The sequence below is a fragment of the Halichoeres trimaculatus genome, unplaced genomic scaffold (assembly GCF_033239565.1).
Source record: "Halichoeres trimaculatus isolate MK-OKI-2021-1 unplaced genomic scaffold, fHalTri1.1 fHalTri1_scaffold_12, whole genome shotgun sequence".
NCBI lineage: Eukaryota > Metazoa > Chordata > Actinopteri > Labriformes > Labridae > Halichoeres > Halichoeres trimaculatus.
Window position 1 is genome coordinate 12,123,774 of NW_027437190.1, and position 20,631 is coordinate 12,144,404.

At 39.6% G+C, this 20,631-nt stretch overlaps 2 protein-coding genes and 1 non-coding gene across 5 annotated transcripts; all 3 read right to left on the reverse strand.

The window, feature by feature from the left end:
* Positions 1-709: 709 nt before the first annotated feature.
* atad2 (ATPase family AAA domain containing 2) lies at positions 710-15,516 on the reverse strand. 3 transcript variants are annotated; one of them, XM_074683734.1, is made up of 30 exons: positions 15,143-15,516; positions 14,091-14,239; positions 13,783-13,838; positions 13,381-13,555; positions 13,209-13,290; positions 12,978-13,053; positions 12,125-12,307; positions 11,786-11,906; positions 11,538-11,552; positions 10,832-10,933; positions 10,073-10,181; positions 9,706-9,821; positions 9,122-9,296; positions 8,786-8,874; positions 7,943-8,102; positions 7,728-7,818; positions 7,439-7,616; positions 7,197-7,333; positions 6,935-7,067; positions 5,124-5,310; positions 4,599-4,784; positions 4,340-4,475; positions 4,027-4,223; positions 3,764-3,923; positions 3,498-3,620; positions 2,822-2,995; positions 2,064-2,741; positions 1,827-1,960; positions 1,597-1,725; positions 710-969 (listed from the first exon to the last, which is right to left on the reverse strand). In XM_074683734.1, exons 1-30 carry the CDS (start codon positions 15,338-15,340, stop codon positions 937-939), a joined length of 4,482 nt encoding a protein of 1,493 aa, XP_074539835.1. In that variant the 5' UTR covers positions 15,341-15,516; the 3' UTR covers positions 710-936. The 3 variants fall into 3 exon arrangements, with proteins under 3 accessions (XP_074539835.1, XP_074539837.1, XP_074539836.1); XM_074683735.1 differs by having other exon boundaries at positions 780-969; positions 12,978-13,050; XM_074683736.1 differs by lacking the exon at positions 11,538-11,552.
* Positions 4,873-5,007, reverse strand: LOC141801461 (small nucleolar RNA SNORA5). Its single transcript, XR_012599398.1, has one exon. It is a non-coding gene; the product is annotated as a small nucleolar RNA SNORA5 (small nucleolar RNA).
* A 383-nt stretch (positions 15,517-15,899) lies between the features above and the next one.
* Positions 15,900-20,114, reverse strand: psma2a (proteasome 20S subunit alpha 2a). Its single transcript, XM_074684450.1, has 8 exons — positions 20,019-20,114; positions 19,433-19,509; positions 18,500-18,632; positions 18,010-18,132; positions 17,813-17,894; positions 17,347-17,420; positions 16,948-17,005; positions 15,900-16,866 (listed from the first exon to the last, which is right to left on the reverse strand). Exons 1-8 carry the CDS (start codon positions 20,057-20,059, stop codon positions 16,750-16,752), a joined length of 705 nt encoding a protein of 234 aa, XP_074540551.1. The 5' UTR covers positions 20,060-20,114; the 3' UTR covers positions 15,900-16,749.
* Between the last annotated feature and the right edge of the window lie 517 nt (positions 20,115-20,631).

Genomic DNA, 20,631 nt, shown 5'->3' on the forward strand with positions numbered 1-20,631 from the left:
CGTAGCAAGTGTGTAAATTTCTTCGATAAAATTAGTCAGTGATTTCTCTATGTTCAGACAACAAATGTTCTTCTCACGTGACGAGGGGATACTTTTCTGAGGTCTATAAAACAAAACAAGACTGAGCCTTGTAATAGGCCAGACCTCAAAATATTCTGCCACTGACCACAGTAATTAAAAAGTCTGATCTTATTTATTTTGAAGCTACAAGGAGAAGAATTACTGAAATTAAAAATCCTGGATCTTACATCTCCCCAAATGCAATCTGCCACAATCTTTGTAGTCATCCGCTATCATGTTAAAAGCAGTGGCCTCTGTATCCCAGATGCCCAATTTGTTAAGAAAACCCTACAAGTTACAAGTGAGATACACTTTTGACGTGCTTTTTAACAGTCACAGTAATTACTGTAATACTTTTTCCACACCCAATGTGAAGACCTCTTCAGTGAAAAACAGATTTTGTTCATTCAAAATAAATCAAAAAGGGAGCTCAGCCATGGATACACACCCATCACCTAGATTTACAAAATCAGTCCAACCAATCAATGCAAAAAAAAGGTTACTGATTTAAAAAGGAAAGCACAAAAAAGAGGAAAAATCTTTTGGAGAGAAACAACAGGACAACATAAAAAAAGAATTGGAATACAAATTTCAAGAACATGCACAGACCACATCATGGCTTAGAGCTATGGGGGGTTTACTTTAGGCTGTGACTTTTATAGTTTTAGTCTTCTTCCAAAGCACACAGGACACAGTGATGTTAAGACAAAAAAATTTAATTAAATATAAGAAAAAGATGTAGTAGGAACATTAAGCTACTGCACAAATAGAGAGCTCGGTAGACATCTAATAAAATAGAACCAGTGTATATTTACAAAGCTAAAAATGTGATGACCACGAACATTAAAAAATGGTCGAATAGTTAATGCAGGACAGTCAACAGAAGTCCTCAATCTCTTGCTCCAATTCCTGATTCAAATGAGGAAAGAAAAGGGGAAAACAAATAAGAAACATTCAAGTAGCTTCAGAAAAACACTTTATATAAATAGGTCAATGAAATTTGACATTACTCATGACAAGTACTCTATCATTTTATACTGGTATTTGAGGCTCCAAAAATGTGTTTGTTTTAAATGCTGGTGTGAACCTTTGTGTCTGTAGTAGCACATATAAAGTGAAGTGAGTTATCCTGTTATCCCTTTTTAATAAGACTTAAAATATAAATGGAATTTTACAGGTCCCATTACTGGAAATACTTTGATTCTGCAGGAAAAGCATATCAATGGTGAAGGTTGTTAGTAAAGTATCTGAAGTAAACAAAATCCCCTGCTTGCCATCCTACTTCTCGCTACCAGACACTACCAGCTGAGTCCTGAACACTGCCACTTAAGTGTGAGAGGCAAATCCTGTCACAGATAATCTCATTTAACTATGAAAGCCATAAAGAAGCATCAGTACAAATGAGAGCTTTTCAAAACCAGTAAAAACTCCTCACAGTGGCTTTTAGATAATTAATTGTGCTTTTATAGCTACAAAAGGTCAGAATATCTGACGTTAAAAAAAACCCCATCATCCTCTCGTAAGACTAACACTCACCTGTGTAAGGACAGTTTTGTTGTAGTCTCGTCTGTGCCTATAGATGCACTGGCAGAGTAAAGCATAGAGTTTTTCCAGCTGGTAGACCTCATAACCCTCAGTCTTGGAGACCACTTTCTCCAAAAGTTCCTGTAGAAATGTGAAAGGAAGTCAAAAGAAATTTTGTCAAATTCAACACGCCTGTGGGAAAAAGAATTGGTCAAAGATAGAAGTAAAGATAACCCACACACCTTTAATTTGACTCTATCCACCACCAGAGGAGGAATTTCCTGGTCCAGGATCTGTAGAGCTTTGTCTACATTGATCATCTGCTGCTGCAGCACTGTGTTCTTCAGAGCCCGAGTTATGCGCCTCACATTTCGCTCTGAAACACAGACATACAAAAAGTGTTAGGACCACTATGACAGATGACAGTCTCACACGCTCACCCTTAGTCACTGGATGTGGTGGAGAATAGGTTAAGATACCTGCTCCTGTGTCCTCTTCTCCTTTGGAAGCTGCAGAGGCTTCATTAATGGTAGAAGTTTCCGTTGTTTCAAACTCCACTGGTTCAGCAGTGATGTGCGGCTGTTCCTCCTCTGCAGTTACACCTGACTCTATATTTTGACATTTGTCTGTTTCAGTTTCTGCCAGCTTTTCGCTGTTAGTATCTTGCTTTTCTTCTGTGCTGGACTGTATCTGAATATATGTGTTGCTCTCCATGTTAGTGTTCACTGTAATGGTTTCACTGCTCTCGTTTTCTGCCACTTTTAACACATCACTGTTTTCTCCTGGCTGTCCTGGATGGTCTGTGGCAGATTCATCCTCTGTTTCTTTCTTATTATCTTTTGTTTTTCCCTCACCTTCAGGGCTCCCTGTTTCACACACCTTGCCTTCAATAGGCTGACAGTCCTCCTTCACAGAACTTCCCTCCTGAGCTGTTGCAGGCCCCGACTCTACATCCACCACCATCTGATCTTCCTCTGCCCCCTCCCCATCATTACACTCTACTCCTCCTGCCTTCTCAACTTCTTCTTCGTCATCTCCATCTTCCTCTTCATCATCAGACCCCAAGTGTGTATCATCTCTGGATGTGTGAGGAGAGGACTTCTTCTTTGCGAGGAGCCCAGAAGACCAGCGACTTTTCCTTCTCCTCTTCTTTTGGACTAATGAACAAAAAACAGGACTTTAAGTGTGAGATTTATCTTATTTTAACCACATTTCTGTCACCTTCTGGGGTCTTTACTTGAGTTTTTAAGCGCTGAACCAGTAGAGGTGCTAGAAGCTGGAGTAAAAGCAGTCCCTGCTCCAGCTGGCTCTCTTTGCGGAGTCATTTCAGTGGTCTTGGCCTCAGCAGGAGGTTTGAACTGTTTGGGAAGGACATGGTAGAAGGGTGGAGCAGACCTGACAGAAGTGCAGTCTGTGACAGCCAAAAAGAAAGAAAGAAAGCTTTTATGACACTATACACCATCACAAAGTTTACTCAGACTCATCACACTGCAGTGTGAGACTTACATTCATATCGTGCTGTAGTATTAAGTCATACTGAAAGCTCAACCAGGGACAGGAGTCGGGGAGTAACTATAACCATACTCTATATGCAAAACAGTTACTACATCTGTATCTGTACATCTGCAGTCCATTTTATATTTTATAAAAAGTGACAGTGTTAAGAAAAGTTACAAAAGTGACAGTGTTAAGAAATGAGAAATACAGAGTAGTTGTGTTAGGACTGAACAACAAATCAGGTAGACAGGCGAAAAGAAACATGAAACTTAAAATCAAATGATAAGCCACTAATTATGGAGCTGTGGTCAATCATGTTTATGACAGAGTTGAGACAGGTTGTCAGTGTGATCCCTGGGGCAAGGAAAACTAGCTTTTTGACTACACGCACACATACACATTTTACACATATTCACCTCTCGTGCTTCGTGACACTTTGATCTCCTCACAAATCTTCTCGAAATCTTCATCAAGCTCATCTTTGATAATAGCATGGACTGTGTCTTTCAGTGCACACGCTCTGTGTCGGATTTGGCGGTCTGAGGGAAACATGCACAGACAGACTTTCACTTTGTAATACTTGAAAACAGTTCATCTAATCTTATACTGTTGCTTGATCCTGATTGTATGCAGGTATTTATATGATGTGAGCTGTCTGTGAGCATGGTTTCACTGTGCAAACCTGAAGGGTCCCTGTCTGGGTTGTACTCCAGGGCGTTCTGCCAGATGAGATCCACATCTTGAAGGAACTCTTTGACAGTCCCATACTGGTGACGGTCAACATTTGAAAGAACTGTGGACAGGTCCATCGGCTTCTTGATCACCTCTGCATAATCTGGTACCTTAAATAAATGAAAATAAATAGATGATCAACAACAAACCAGAGGAACTTCACTACTCTGAGCTGAGCTAAAAGTATCACAAAGAATATTGATGAACTGCTACCTCTTCTAAATCGACCGGCTTTGTGAAAGCTTTGAAGCGTTTATCCTGAGACAGGCGGTTGGTGACATCACGCAGAAAGAGGCGAAGCTCCCTGAGGGTGCCTTCTTCCTGTTCCTCCAATCGTTGGATCTCCTCTTCTGTTAGCTGACGCCGAGGAGGTGGTGGGGCAACAGGGAGAACCTCCAAAGCACGGAGCACTGAATAAATACACATGGTACAAGGATAAATTACTTTAAGAACCAGAAATGCGTTTCTGATTGTGTTTTTCTCTTGTTATGGAGGATTGTGTGATTGTATATCGTCTGAGTCTTACCAGCTTTCCTTTTAGATGCAGGGGCCTTTGCTGCCTGATTGAGGATTAAATCCTCAAAGAAGTTTCTCCTCTGCTTGGTGGTGGGGACCTGGATGTGGAAAACTTCTCCGTACTCCACTCGGAACAACTCCTGCACCTATGATGAGAAAAAAAAATGTAATGACTCAGAGAAAACATCCCTCTATCTGTCAGAGAGAATCCTTGTACATTTAAGAAATTAACACATTTGAAAGCTCCACTGTCACTTCCTTTTCCATACCTCCACACTGAGCTGGTCGTATCGCAGGCTGCAAGTCGCCAGAAGCAGTATAGGAGCAAAGGCAGGGATTGAGCTGAGTAGACTGAGGAAGGTGGCTTTTAAGGCTGGACCTACAGTTTCCCACCATTGTCCAATGTGAGGGATGTACAGGATACTCGGAGAGGTGCGCTTTGCTTCCACAAAGATCTGCAAAACACAAGATAAGCAAACTTGGGATATTAATCTAAAAAGTCGTGCTTTTCACCTGTCATGTACATGGCTTTTTCTAAAGAGTGTTTGTCTGTAGCACATAATTATCCCCACTGCCCATCGTGTAAGGAGGTGGGGCTCATGAGCAACACTTTCTGTGGCAGCCATTTTGGCCAGTGAGGTCCACTGAGAAGATCACACTGAATTTGACAAAGCTGCTAAAGCAGAGCCCTCCCAGAGCCTGTTGTAGTTTTAACCCTAATATGTAGAAAGAGAAATGTAAAACTCAGCATTTCCCTGTTTTTTTTTGGGGGGGGGGGGGTTTCCAAAGTTTACCTGAGCACACGTCTCTTCTGGTGCTGTGGCGCTGGCGCCAAACAGCACAGCCATGTCCAGTGTGTACACGGTGAATTTCTCCAGAGCATGAAGGACAGCAGGAGCAAGGTGGGAGCTCTGACCTGAGCCCGGCCTGCCTTGCAATAGCAGTCTGGGCCGGTAGGAGGTGGGATGGCTCAAGACGCTTCTAAACACAAAGAAATAACAGAGACAATGAGGGAAGGCTACTACATTGTAAGTGCATCTGTTTAACAAACTTGGGCTTGTACACTACACTGATGATGACTTTTCAGGTATACAAAAAAGTGAAAAAAATATGGTTTGTTTTGGTTTCATGTTCTATTTGACTGCAAATGATACACCTGGAATGTATCCAGGTTGGCAAGCTTAAGCTCTATTGAATTCTTAAATATAAATAATTAAGTAACAAAAAATATTTTGGAGCATAATTTTGTAAACCATGCTATGAACAAAAGCTGTGGCTGTTTTTCAACATCAACCCATATTATACTGAATTAAGAGTTATTCAACATTTCTATGTCAGACTACGCTCCCTAGAAATGTCCCTCATCATTTATATCACAGTTTAGACATATCTTAAAGAATTATGGCACAAAAATCACATGACAACACGGGTGACAGGGTAACACAGTTGATGGGACAAACCTGTCTCTACTACATTAAATTTTGTGATGGGTAACATGGCTGACATTTTCTCCATTTTTTGGTTCTTGCGCTAACTGCAGACCTTGTACATTGCACCACTTAACATCCATCACCTCATATTTCTGCGCATTTTCTTCACAATTTGGTCTTTTTTAACATTTATAGTACAGACACCAGAAAATTTTGGCAACATAGTCAATGAACAATTTAAGCACACCATGTACAGACAATCATTCTGATGCAATGTTGAAGAGGATTTCTTGGACACACATAAAATTAATTATTGTATCCATCTAAATTATTAAAATAGTTTTTAAAACACCTTTGTCATGTTTAAATAATTATCTAAACAAATGACACTGAAAAAAGTGTTCGCAAACATGTATTATGGAGGTAATTTTGAAGAGCAAACTTGACATTTGAGAAATCAGACAACACAAAAACTCCAAATTCCAAAACATTATTTGCAAATTAAGCTAAATAAATTATGGAACCTGTTCACTTTCTGTATTAAATAAAAGCGAACAATATCACCCAAACGACCCACCCAAATTGGTCATTGCTTGAAATTAATCCTTAGTAAAATTAAGTATATCCCATTGATGTGAAATGTACCCCTGATTATAGAACCACTCACAAACATCTGCAGGGAACATAGGGTGCGTCTCAGAGGAATAACGATCAGTCTCCTCCATCCGCTGAGAACAATTATCGCTTTGGGACAGTCTTCAAAATGGCGACAAAGAAAGTACTTCTGGTGCCGCGGAGGAGATAGGACGCAGGAGGCACGAAGTTAATGCATTGAGACGCACCCATAGAACTAACAGCAGAGCTGTTACAATATGAAACCAGAGTCCGTATGTGTGGCAGTGGCCACATACTACAGACTATTGGGAGAGGAGTATGGTTATGGGTGAGAGAGGTGCATCTGTTATTCACACCCAGTGAGATGTTTTTGCACTTTTGAGATAAACTTCAACTTCATTGAAACTTCTGAAAACCACCTCATGAAAGCATAAAATCCTTTAATTGTAACTTGAGAGGTTCTTTTGAAATTTGATGTTTTCATTGTACATTTTTTATTGCGATATTCAGATTTTGCACAATGCTAGGTCAAATGGAAATGCAGCAAGTGTCTGACTAACCTGCTGAGGTTGAGAAGTCCCTCTGAAGCTGGTGTTTTAAGTTGGGAGACGTTTGTCTGTCCACCAGAGATGACCTCTTCATCCTCATCCTCACTGAACATCAGCTCTTCCTCAGACACACCACAGGCCACATCTGAGGATGAACACACCAGCAGCAACACTTAGTACAACCATTACTCCTGATTCGAAAAAGGAAAATTAATGATCTGGGATTTTTCTTCATCTCTCAAAGAGTGAAATGTAAAATACAAAGTGGTTGCACCTTGATCCTTCTTCCTCTTCAGCCCCTGCTCAGCGTGTGGAAACACTCTGCTGACGTTGTGCAGGATGCTCTGCAGGGCGGCGCTGAGCAGAGGACGAATGGCTGGTATGAGGGCTTTGGCTGGTGACACCACTGCCCTAAAGATCACAAACAAGATCATGTTTACTGAAGTGTCAGAGACTGGGAACATAGGAAAAATAAAAAACTTTGCAGAATTGTACTTTGCAATGATTTATTTCTACCTCTGAGCAGCAGGCACCATCTTAGACATGGCACACATAAAGTCTTTGTTTATGATGGTGATGGAGTTGATATCAAGCACAAGCTTCTGTGACGAGGCGTAGATTTGAGGGTAGCGTCGCCGCAGTGCGCACAGAGCAGCCTCTGAACAAACAGCCTTGATGTCTGCTCCACAGTAACCTGGAGTGCAGAAAAAGGAGCAGGTTTTTTAATGCTTACTGACAAAATCAGATAAATCCGAGATTTGGTTCAGACTGGCAGGTCTTGGTTTCTGTGTTACAGCAAACATACCAACACATTTCTCAGCCAACTCCTCCAGGAAGGTTTCTGAAGGTGGCGGAGTCCACTGTCTGGTGTGGATCTTTAGGATGTCTCTCCTCGCCTGTCATGCAAAATACAACATGAGTTTAGGTCCAGAATTGTCAGACTGAAACCCTCCAGCATCTCCTGTGACTTAAACCCAAAATGTTAATTTTTTTCTCCTCTCAGTTTCTTGTTATTCTTACCTCTCTGTCAGGCAGGCCGAAGAGGAACTCTCTGTCAAAGCGTCCTGGTCTTCTCAGAGCTGGGTCAATGGAGTCTAGTCTGTTTGTAGCTCCGATCACAACAACCTCTCCTCTTCCGTCCAAGCCATCCATGAGAGCCAACAGGGTTGACACAATGGAGCTTTAGAAGACAGAAGAGTTTTTTTTGACAACTAGTTCCCAGAAATTAGGATTAAATTGCTGTGCAGAGCCACATTAATGAGTGCAAAGCATAAAGCCAGACTTAAGTCGTTTGTTCCAGTCATATGGGAGTAATGTTACTTGATAGCTTTAAGATATTTCCAAATTTATGACCTGTGCTGATCAAAATTAAAAAAGGGGGATATCTTGTTGGAAAACCAGGCAGGGGAGGCTCTCAAAAAGGGAAAATTACTTAAACTCTGTCCCTGAATAAAGCTTCAGCAGCAGTTACTGAACTCAGTTTACAGCGGTACTGTTGAGGCTTGCATCACCCCCTCTTCTGGTCACTTTGTGCCTTAAACTCAGGAGTCTTTTTGCAGAAAACCAGCCCTCAGTGAGGTTTATTTACTTGCTGCTCTTTATATTTGAGTAATTGTAACCAATTAGAGAGAAAACTGTCAACAAGTGGCACCACTGGACTGGTCTGCTTGGCTGGGAATCCAACATACTTTGCACTTTGAAGCAGCTGCTTTCTTCTTCTGGGTAAATATAACTGAATCTCTGACTCTCTCTGTATTTTATATTAATATATTAGTCACTCCAAGGATGCAGAACACCTAATAGATAACTTATAAGGTGCAACTTTGCACTTTCACAGTGTACACAGTCAGGAGTGCTGCTCACCTGTGGATCTGATCCTGACGGCTGGATCGAACTGGAGCCAAACCATCAATCTCATCAAAGAATATGATCGATGGACGCATTTGGTACGCCTAGGAACAGTTAAAGAGGGACCAGTTTTAGGATACTTTAAATCAAGAAAAATTATTGTAATGAGTGAAAGTAATTTGATTTTATGTATTGTAAGATACTGTAAGAGCAGCAGAAAATAGTGAGTCACCTAATATAATTTTTTTTTCAATATTTCTAATCACAGATTAATCTTAAATCTTTAAACAGAAAAGCTGATTCATTCATGCATTTAAAGTGCATATTTAAAGTGAACAAGATTTTGTTTACCTGATCAAAAAGCAGTCTCAGTTGTCTCTCAGACTCTCCCACCCACTTACTGAGGCAGTCTGCTCCTTTCCTCATGAAGAAAGAAACCTTGCGTTCCCCTTGACTGCACTCATTGGCCAGTGCTCTGGCTACAAGAGTTTTCCCTGTGCCCGGAGGACCGTAAAAAAGACAACCTCTGGAAACGTGGAAAGACGGGACAAAGATCACGAAACAGCACCAAAATGACTTAAACCAAATAAGTAAAACCAAACTCTGAGGCAGCAACAGGGAGGAGTGACAGAGACTGAAACAAGGCAGTTTAAATGTTTGCCCTTCAATTTGAAAAATCATAGGTATGATTCTGAACCAAACTAAAATGTTTTAGACCAAGTCAAACAGATATTCCAAGTTCACAGAGATCATCATTTCTATCTATTTTTTTAAATCAAGAAATTCATGAAAAAAAGGGCACTGATCCAAATTTAAGTCTGTGATGAAAGTTCCCTTTTCTTGCAAACCAGAAAACATATATTAGAGTCAAAATTTGAAGTAGCAGAGGTATGAGTCTCTGCATAAAAAAATGAATCTACAAACACACTGGTTACCTTGGAGGCTGTATCTTGAACTTCTCAAAGACTTCTGGGTAGAGGAGAGGGAAGACCACCATCTCTTTAAGTGCTGAGATGTGTCGGTTCAAACCTCCAATGCTTTCAAACCGAACCTGGATGAAGAGCAGAGCTTCACTTAAATTGTTCTATTACATGATTTCAGCTATTGAAGAAATATTCTCTGTTGATGACAAACAACAGGTCAGTTCATTTATTCATGTCAGTGTTTAATCTGTATCTTATTTAAATATGATGCAAAAAAGTTGGTAGACAATTTTTTTAGGTGATGAACTTTTCATTTTCATGTTCTGTTTTTCATTGTACTTGATGAGCTGTAAAGAGCATAAACCTTTCTTCAGCTTACAGTCTTATCTATCTGCATGGGGTCCACATCAGCAAGGCTCGCACCAATCTTCATCCTGTCCTTCTGGATTCCCAGCAGGTCTTCTTTCACTAAGTTCAAAGGCAGACATCTGCAGGGGAACATAAAAAAATAAGCCTTTTTCACTCGTGAGTCTACAGCCCTCACAGTGTGAAGGTGTCCCTGACGGACTGAGAGGGAATCATGATGTAAAATGAACACTGTAGTGGTTACAGTAAAGATGGAACAGGCAGGGTGAAGCAGGGTGCGACTCTGTATCGACAGTCTCTTGCTTTTATCGGTGCAAAGTAACGAGCAATGGTTGAAAAACAAACGTACAATCAGATATTTGCACTGATTTTGCACCTGTCATATATAATAGGCAGTCACCGTGTCCCCTCGGGTTCATAGTGCTCTTGTTCAATACTCCTGACTTTTAACTGCTGCATTTTTTATACATAGAAGATTATCAATATATAGATATGTAGCTTTATAGATATATAACATAGAAATGTTTGTCATGGCAGGACATGTTATCATTGAGGGTTGGTGAATGTTGGTAATTAATTATTTGTTACATTTATGCAGATGCACATGGACGAAATGCAAAGTTAACTTTTTTGGTAACATTTTTTGTTATTTCTGTACAGAAGTGAACAATTATTCCCTCAGTAACCAACATTTCTGTTTTATGTCTGCTAAAAACCATGCTGTTGTCCCCCTTAACCTGTGCCTGTTCTATATAACAGCTGCTGTTCTCACCTGTTGACCGACCTGCTCCTGTTCTTACTTCTCCTCCTCTGGAACTGCTCTTCGTCTGAAGATGAGGAGGTGGAGTCGCTGCTGTGAAAGGCATGTCTCCTCCTATGAACGCAGAACACACAGTAAAATAACCACTCACTCTAGCTCTAGTTTAATAGCTTTCAGCTTATTTACAACTGAGAGTTAAAGCCATATGTACAAGTCCGAGACTTTACTTCTGGGATACAAACAGGATTTATTTCTGTCAAGGTATCAGGTGCAAAACACCTCAGCTCAGTTAAACGTGACAATATCAGCATGAACACGCCATGAGTGCAACACACATGAAAGCTTTTTCTAATTCACCATCAGTGTAGCAGAAGCACATAACATTCAAAATCTTCCTGTCTGCTGACCAAAAACATACAAAAATCCAGAAAATATACGGAAAACAAATGTATTTCCATTCTTTTGTCTGTATATACTGCATCAGTAATGAACTGAACTGGCAACTGGTGATTTTAAAGATACTAATCAAGTGTCTTTATGTTCTCCTTAAACAACAGTTCCTTCTTGAGGTGAAGTTTTGTTTATCATCACAGCTAAAACCAAAATGCCACCCAAATAAGCCAAACTACCAACGATCACAGTGGCAGCAAAAACAGACATCAACCCAAACTGCAAACTAACAATAAACACCAACAAAGACAAGTAGTGAGCATCTTACCTCTGAGAACTACTCCTGAGGTTGGTATGAGGAGAATCAGAAAAAAAAAAAAAAGATATGTACAGATTTAGGAGACGTACTGAGTGTGTGTTCCTGTTGTGGATTCTGTGCTAAACTTGTCTTGCCGATTGTGAGCTTTGACTTTGTGTCATAGTTTTTATTCAACCTTTGTGAGAATCACATCACGTACAGGTAAATGTTTAATTCCTGTGTCAAATTCAAGGCAAGCACAGACACGTCACACTCACCTGCTTGGTCTTCTTCTGTTGTAGGGGCTCCTGGGGGCCGTGGAACTGAATCGAAACCTGCGTCTGGTTGGAGAAGAGTGACCCTTGAAGTACATTCCCCGTTTTCTGGGCTCTCTGGGCTCTACAAAGCACAACAGGTCTCATCAAATGTAAAGATTTAAAGAGAAGAGTTTACATTTCAAAGAACAAACAGTTTCCACACACATTTTGACTATCTGAGGCCCTGCTGGGTGTTCAGTAAATTCTCCCATGGGTAGATTTCTAATACCATTCTGGATGTTTCTCGTGCAGTAATGGCTTTGACTTCAATGATCTTATCAAGGGAAACTGAAGAAGTACCATCCTGTGGAGCCTGGTAGCGAACAACAGTCTTCCGCTGTCTGAAGTCATAACGCTGCTGATTTTCCTCCTCCTCATCTTCATCCTCGCCATCTTCATCTTCATCCTCTTCTTCCTCTTCCTCCTCTTCATCTTCTCCATCCTCTTCCTCCTCTTCTTCATCATGATCATCTTCATCCTCTCCTGTTGAAGGAAAAATGGAAAAACAATAAACACACATAGTTTTCAATTTCATGTTTCAGTGACGGCTCAGAGGCGGATGAGCGCTATGAAGGTGAATACTGTCTTAACTCTGACTGTTAATGTTTCCTCTTTAATTCTGACTTATCACAGGAAAAAAAAACACATAAATACTATTTTTTTTTTTTATTAATAATTCTTAGTTTTCCTTTACCTCGTCCATTAAGAAGAAAGCCATCTGCTTTTGATAAATAAGTGAGCAAATAGTGAAAAAACACAATTTGTCCACTAACTCAGAATGTTCTGTCATACCTCTCAACTACAAACGCACTGACTGAGGTGCAATCTCTTACATGTTGCCTACTTCTGGCTTTCTTTTGAAGAAAATGTGGTGTTACTAAAGTCAGAAAGCTATTTTCAATAAAACTCTAATTTACTTTTAATAAAGCTGTAAGAATATAGTCTAAAATGATTTAAACCAAGAAAAACAGATTAGTGTTTATTGTTTTTCTGGGTTAGAATTGATCATAGAAATTTGAGGCTCTTGGGAACATACAAGTCTGAGCCTTTTTTGGGGGCGATTTTTTTAACCCTATGGACCCAAACAGCTTGATTTATAAGGTACTTTCTGGCTACTATACCACACGTTGTTTTTCAGCCCTATCAAGCTCACCTTGATTCTCCTTCTCTGCATCTTGAGTCTCCATATTTTTCCTCAGAGACCTGCCTCTGGTGTACATGCCGAGCTGCTTGGATGAAAACAGATTGATACAGTCACTTCATCATTTAAAGTTTTTGACACTTCATTAGAGCTTCATGCATCACACATCAACATATACACCACAGTCATACAATCAGATGCATACAGATACAATACAGATTTTGAGGTGCTGTGTGTTTTCACCTGCTCTTCAGTGTCTCTGCTTCTCAGTCTTCGTCTCATCTTCTGCATGTCATCCATCTTCTGGAGAACAGCTTCAGCAGTGCTGAGGAAAAACCAAGGGAGAGCTTGTAAACGTGATTCATTGTCTATCTTCATCACTTTTAAACCTAAGCTTCAAACTTGCTGAACCCACTTGGTGATGAGGCGGTCGTATAGCACCGACTGGTTGCGTGAGTTCAGTTTGTATCTGGTGATTCGTGAACTCCGTCGCACAGAGTGATCCTCCCCTTCCTCCTCTTCTTCGTGGCTCTGTAGGTTGAAGCGGCTCCTCTTAGGAGTTGATGACCCCTCCACTTCATCGGGGACATCTGAGTCATAAACAAAAAAGGCACTTGTTAAAGTATCTGTCCTTACTATGCTAAAAAAGTGTTGCACAACATTTTTGTGCTTTCTAGTTTAAAAAACAAGCACACAATGCACCCATACCCAAACAAGAATATTTAGTACACTGGCTTTTCTATTTTCCTGTGAGAACTTTATCGTTTTAAAAACTTCAGAGCTCAGCATGAAGAAAATGAACTGTTGCAAGGGTTACCTGCTTGCTGTTTGCCACTGGATGCTTTTCCCTCTCTCTGCAGTCTGGAAGATTTCCTGAAAATAGGAATTGCAGATGGGAAGGGAGGAATTAAAACAGGTGTCGACAGTGCATTTTATTTGAGAGCTGGTTTATAAAATAAGTTTCGTGAGAAATACAAAATACCCAGTAAGTAGTATTACCCATAAAGAAAGATACAATCCTAACAATACAGTGATAAGATATAAATAATATAAATAAAAACCTACATCCCACAGAGACTGGTTGGTAAATAAAAAGACTCAGATCCAAGCAATATGGTCTTTTACCTGGTGCAACATCCTCCAATATTTTCCTCATTCACAGGCAAGCTGGCCTTTTGCTCAGCAAAAGAGACTTCTAGTTTGACCCTCTGTCCCCGAGTCCTCAGGGAGGGTTGCAGACTACTCCCATCATCTGGCTTCATCTCTGCATGTCCCTGGAACAACCAAGACAAGTGTTTTCAAACAAGAGGGCAAACAGTCGGAGAAGGAATTGGCATTTACTGTATTAGAAATGCATTCTGACATCATTTAATGATCTTATTCTGAAAGTTCAAGAGAACAAGATACACATGTATTAAAGTTACCAACATGTTTTTCTACTTTCCACGATATAACTGTAAGCTTTACAGAGCACAGTCTCCTTATGGCATATTTTACATGCTTGTAATCCCCCCTATGGGTTTAGTAGTTAATGTAAAATAATTTAAGTCCTGGAAGGAAGCAAAATGTGTTCCCTCCAAGAATGACAATAGCAATATTATGCTCTATACAGCACATTATCCCTGAGGAGTGTGCACATAGACTGGCTATTGCATGTTTTTTAGTTCCTCTATGTACATTTCAGGTTACAGGCTATAGCCTTTCCATATGCCTTTTGGGGAAACATAAATCAGACTTCTGGGATTCTGAGATACTAGAGATAGATACCACACCCCCTTCCACCAGAGAATCCTAGACTGTGCCAAAACACAACACTGTCAGATAAATTCATCACACTCTGCCATTACAAGTTGTTTTCCTGTTGCACTCTATTGCACAAATAATCTAAACAATATATCACAATTCGCTGTTTACTCCATAAATTGGACTATAGACTTATAAACAGTGGCTTCGCATTGGTCTAATCAGGCAGACACGACAGCTTGTTAGATATCAGAAGAGACTACAGGTGCTCATTCAGAAAAAAATATGTCCTAAATGTTGACAGACAAACTGAAATGATGGCAGCTAGTTAGCTTAGCACGCTAGTGATGCTAACACAACAAAGTTCAGATTATGTTTAAATCAAATAAACGATTGTCTAGACTGTTCATATCTGTCCGGGTGTGAAAGCTTACATTGGCTGTGCTGTGATCTGGACTGCTGAAGCTGTCATCCAGGGCCCGGGAGGACCGTGTCAACCGACCGGACTTTCTCTGCGACGCGGGAAGCAGCGATAGGAACTCGGCGCTCGCATCCAGGTCCAACGACCTCCTCTTCGGGGTTGATGCCGCCGGCTCGGCTACCACACCGCCGCTACTGCGAAGAATCACCATCTTGGCTCCAAACCGATCCTATACTTTTACGAACGACCGATTATCTGCTTTACGGATTCAATGATCGTTGACAACGAACACATAACGATGAACTCCACCAGCTGACACACACACACACACTAGCTTCCACACTAAACCCTTGATTTCTGGCGCCATAAACGTCATCAGAGGTTATGAGGTAAGAGGATAATGAGCCACCGCCAGGAAAAATAGACCTATATTGTTAAAATTCAGCAAAACAAAATGTACAAAATGTTAAGACCATCGTCACAGCATAAACTGAACACATTATGACTGGCCACTTGAATGCAGTTTCTTATTCAGTGGATTTATAGATTGAAACAGAACGACGGCGGAGGGACATGCAGAAATTTGAAAAGGTGTTCCGGTTGCAGTTGGAGCGCGCGCTCTGCTCTGTGTACTCCGTGTACTAGCGCGCGCACAACGGGAACAAAACCCAAGCAATGACAGAAGACTTTCATAAGCTTCATTGTAAAGCAATACAAACTATTTCTTTACAACTGTGTGTAGATACAAAAGCACAGACTCATCATTAACTCGTCATCTTTTATTTGCATGAATGACAGAAACCAGAGGAGAAAATACAAACTCTAGAATTAATTCTAGCTTGAAAAACAAATCAGTGTACATGGTAAAATTGCTGTACAAGCAAAAAGAAGTGAAAAGTGAAATCTCATTCGATCATTTCATTAAATTCTCTTTGCTTGCTCCCTTTTCTTAGCCTCCTTGCTTGTATTTTAGTGAAGTGCAGCCAGGAGGAGAAAAGTGGAAAAGATCAGGATGAATGGATCACCCCAGAGACCAGAGCTCTTTTTGGTCCCTAATAAGGAATTGTCTTCTTAACATTTTAATTTGTTTAAACTTTTCTAAGACCAGAGGCAGAGTGTTTTAAGTAAACACGAGCAGCAATAATGGGATTTAATGAAAAAAAAGAGAGATTTCACTCATCAGAACCCACATTCCTTTTCACACATGCACAGAAGTCAACGGTCACATTTCTGCCTTTTTTTAAGCCAAATTATTAGGGTCCTCAGCCTGAGAAGAGGGCATCTTCTAGTCGAATTTTTGTTTTGAGATCACATTTATAACACTGGTATGAAACAGCTGTAAAAGTTACACACATTAAGAGTCTGTCAATGGTAGGTAAAAAGGCCTTTGCAATATCCCAAACATGTTTTATTTACCCAGCTTTTGTTAAGTCATCTTGGATCATGTACATTAATTGCAGGTTACCACAAATGTTTTCAGGCAGAAAATTTTGTCAATACAAAGTATCCAAACACCTGATTTATTATGTTTTACAAATGTGTACCATGAGACTGTTGACTGCTGTGCTGTTATGTCCTTGTCTTGAATGTGGGCTAAAGCCCTGTCACCACGGAGGATGTTTACGCGATGGCTGCCAGGTAGTCTTTCACCTCTGCAGGGGTGAGTCTTTTGAAGCCAGCCTCGTTACAAATCCCCACCTCAATGTTCTCTTCTGTCATCTGACCCTCAAAACTCTCCTGAAACACAAAAAAATGAATAATGTAAATACATTTGGATCTGGGTTGACAAAAAGCTTGTTTATAAACAAAAAAAATTACCTTCAGTGTCAGGATGGCTGTATGGATGGCATCTTCCAATTCCAGGTCATTGTTATACCTGGAGAACAAAGACAAATCATTGCAGAGTAAATCAAAACCTGGAGCATAACAGCAGTGTTGATGCAACTGAACAAACACATGTATTGTGAACTATGATGCGAGAGTCAGGCATAAAGATATGATTTTTTAAGCCAATTTTGTATTTTCACGTATATATGCTTTTTTCCCCAAACAGAACAGAACAGAAAGACCCGATTATTTTTTTTCATTTTAAGCAAAATAAATTTTCAAGGACCAGACTTGGTCTTTTGATCCGAACCCCTCTATATATTCTCTGTCACCAACATTAATTTTGTATGTTTTGATTATTCAAAAATATACCTATTTAAACAATCTTACCTTTTCTCGAGGAATGTTTTGCCATTAACGTAGTTCTTCCCCATGGCTGTGGCTTTCCATGCGAAATAAGCCCCCTAAGAAGAACAGAACAACAAAATCCAAGTCAAAAATAATCTCTTTGACAAGAAAATAAAATAAAATTTAAAAATTACTCATTTAAGATAAGTCACCTCACACTCAAAGGCACAGGTGTAATTTAGTAATTTAGCCAGTCAATCAATCATAGTGAAAGACAGGTGTGACTGTAACAAATGTTTAAGTTCGGGGTAAAAGGAGGAGCCACCTGAGTATCTCAGAAATATTTAACAAGCAGTATATGTAAGACAAATACCAAGTCGTTTTGTTTCAGTGTCTGGGAATAAATCTGTTAAAAACGCATAAAACGCAAACATTAAATGGAAAATAGTAATGGATGATAGTAAATATGATGTTTTTTAACATAAACAAAGTGTTTAACACAACATACAGAGGGGTCTGACTGGAACAGGTAGGGGTGGTCTTCATCCCATCCAGCAATCAGCAGGGAAACACCAAAGGGACGCACTCCACTGAAGGAAAAAAACAAAAACAAGATAAAATTAATGTTAAAATGTTGAATAACAAATCTTGCTTCTGCATTTCAAAGATCCTGTGTTTGCAGGCTGTGTGTATCTTTGTACATACCCAGACTGTGTGTATTCTTGCATGACGGATGCCACTCTCTGGACAAGCTGCCCTGTAGGAATTGGCTCCTGGTAAACAAGGAAGTACTGCTGTGCTAATTTACGGGCTCGTCGCACCAAAACCCTGCAAGAGAAACACAACTAATAACTTTTCTGTAAGGTTTAGTGGATATGCAAACTCTTGGTGTGTCTTCTTGATTCTTCAGATTAGGAGCCAAAAAAGTCTTGAATGCTCTAAGTTTTGCTTCTTACTCAAATGGTGGATGATTTGCATGAAATAAAAAACCAATCACTTTGTAATAAAACGGATTAGATTTTGATTATTGTTTGGATATGGATCACTCTTGTTGTAAAATCCCCTTTTCATGTTTTTACCAATTTGGTTAGTTTCAAAGCTCTCTGACATCACTTAGACAATACTTGTCTTGAATAAAAACAGAAATTCAAGATCTCACCTTTAAGTTTTCATTAGGAAAAAAGCATAATTTTACCTGTAGTCAGGGCCCATGCCACTGTAGACCATGCCTATGTGTTTTGTGATAGGCTCCACTTTATGGACACTCTGCTCGTCATACAGAATGGATTTCTGTTTCTTCTCTGTTGCAAGGACAACTCCATTTGAAGCTTGAAACAGAAAAGAACATGATAAGTTTTCAGCTATTAAAATTAATCATCAGCCAATACTTTCTGTTGTAGAGTGAGAAATATTTCTGAGTACCAGTGACTACTTAGGCCACTGCCCTATCTGCCTATAAGTTTAATATTTTTTATCACATAAAATAATCACAAGGATTATAATCACAAGGATTATTTCTCAAGGTTACGGAAAAATACTGCAGCATTAAAGACAGAACCTTTGAGACATTAAATCTATTCTGTATCACTTTCATTTAGCACACAATAACAGCCTGACTCTGACATACATCCATATATGTTTTTCTTAAAAACTTTTTTTTACTCTGAGATGATGTGCCTCACAAGTCAAGATCCCAACAAAACATCTGATACCAAGTCATAAACACAGAATAAAACGAATTAATCCAATTTACGGAGGGACTTCCTCCTTGGGCATTTGTAATTAAAACTTGTAGGTTTAATTTCTCCAAGTTGAAAAACCTAGTTTTGAAGTATTACCACATTTGATCTAAAGTTACACCGCACTCTAGACCAGTCATTCATGAAAACATGAGAATAGACAAAATTTCGTCCAAGGTTGGGAAAGATCAAACAAAACCACCTCATGCTTAATGTTTAATTCACTGTCTACCACTTAAGTACTGCAATACAAATATATTCTGAGCAGGGTTCTGTGAGACACACTGATATCATGCCACCAGCAATCTTGGTGCACAGTTAATTTTCAGGAATAATCATTTAAATGCAATAGACTTTTTTCACTGACAACACATCTTCGGGACTCATACCTTTAATCCCGACTGAAGGTGCTCCGGCTGCTACAGCTGCCAGAGCATACTCGATCTGGACCAGCTTACCCGATGGGCTGCGGGAGGAAACACACAAAGCGGCTTTAGCGAAAGGACAGGGTTGATACAACGTTTTCTTTGAATCTACGTGCGAAGTTTCAACGTATAAAATGTCAAAAGGCGAAACTGAAAGTAAAGGCTAAAACAACTGACTCATCGGAGCCAAGCCATCTAAGCTAACAAGTATCTAAATAAGATGGATCAACTGCATTTCTTCTTTTCTTTTGTAAATTTTAGGCAATAATAAAGGCAATAATAATAAATAGTCCAACATTTCTTTCATTAACACCAGTAGCAGTGTGATAATTTACTTTTAATGACCATGATAGCAGGTATGCTATCCGTTAGCCGATTCATTAAATAGGGAATGACAGTGCATCAGCAACATCCGCTCACAAAACAGTGTTTACCACAACAATCAGAGCACTTTGCATATACTCTTCCAAATTATTTTTTAAAAATACCTTCTTTTCAGCAAAATTTAAGATTTAAACGCATGATATCAAGAAATTCGAATAAAGTTTACCTAAATGTGGTGAGTGAGAAACTGTAGCCTCGTTCCGCCATCTTCTTCTTCTTCTTCTGCTCTGTGGTGGCTGCACGAGCGCTGACCGCGGTAAAATATGAATACTGCCCCCTTTGAGCAACACCTAAAACACACACCATACAGACTCTTTGGGGGTTTTGGGAGGATGTTGGACAAAAAACAACAACAAAAAACAAGAACAACCACATACGATATTTCACATCCAAAAATATCACACAAAACACATGAGAAAAAGTATTTCAAGACACAGACAGTAAAACTGATCCATGAAATAAATCCTTAACATAAATTAAAGCTTCCATCTTAGGGCATTTATAGGTTTTGTGGGGTTTTTTTTTTTTTTTTAAAAAGAGTGTACTTGTGATTTTAATACAATACCCCAGGCTATACAACGAAAGAAAAAGGCATACTTCTGACGTCCCTCGACCAAGACAGAGTAAAAGCAAAAAATATATTCTTATTGTGCAATGAATGTTTTTATTTCTGTTGCAATTATCACTACACCTCACCACCCCATCTTATAGTTCCATAAATTTATATTTTACAACCTTTTTTGTTATTAGTCTGTGCATCGTTTATAATAATCATAAAG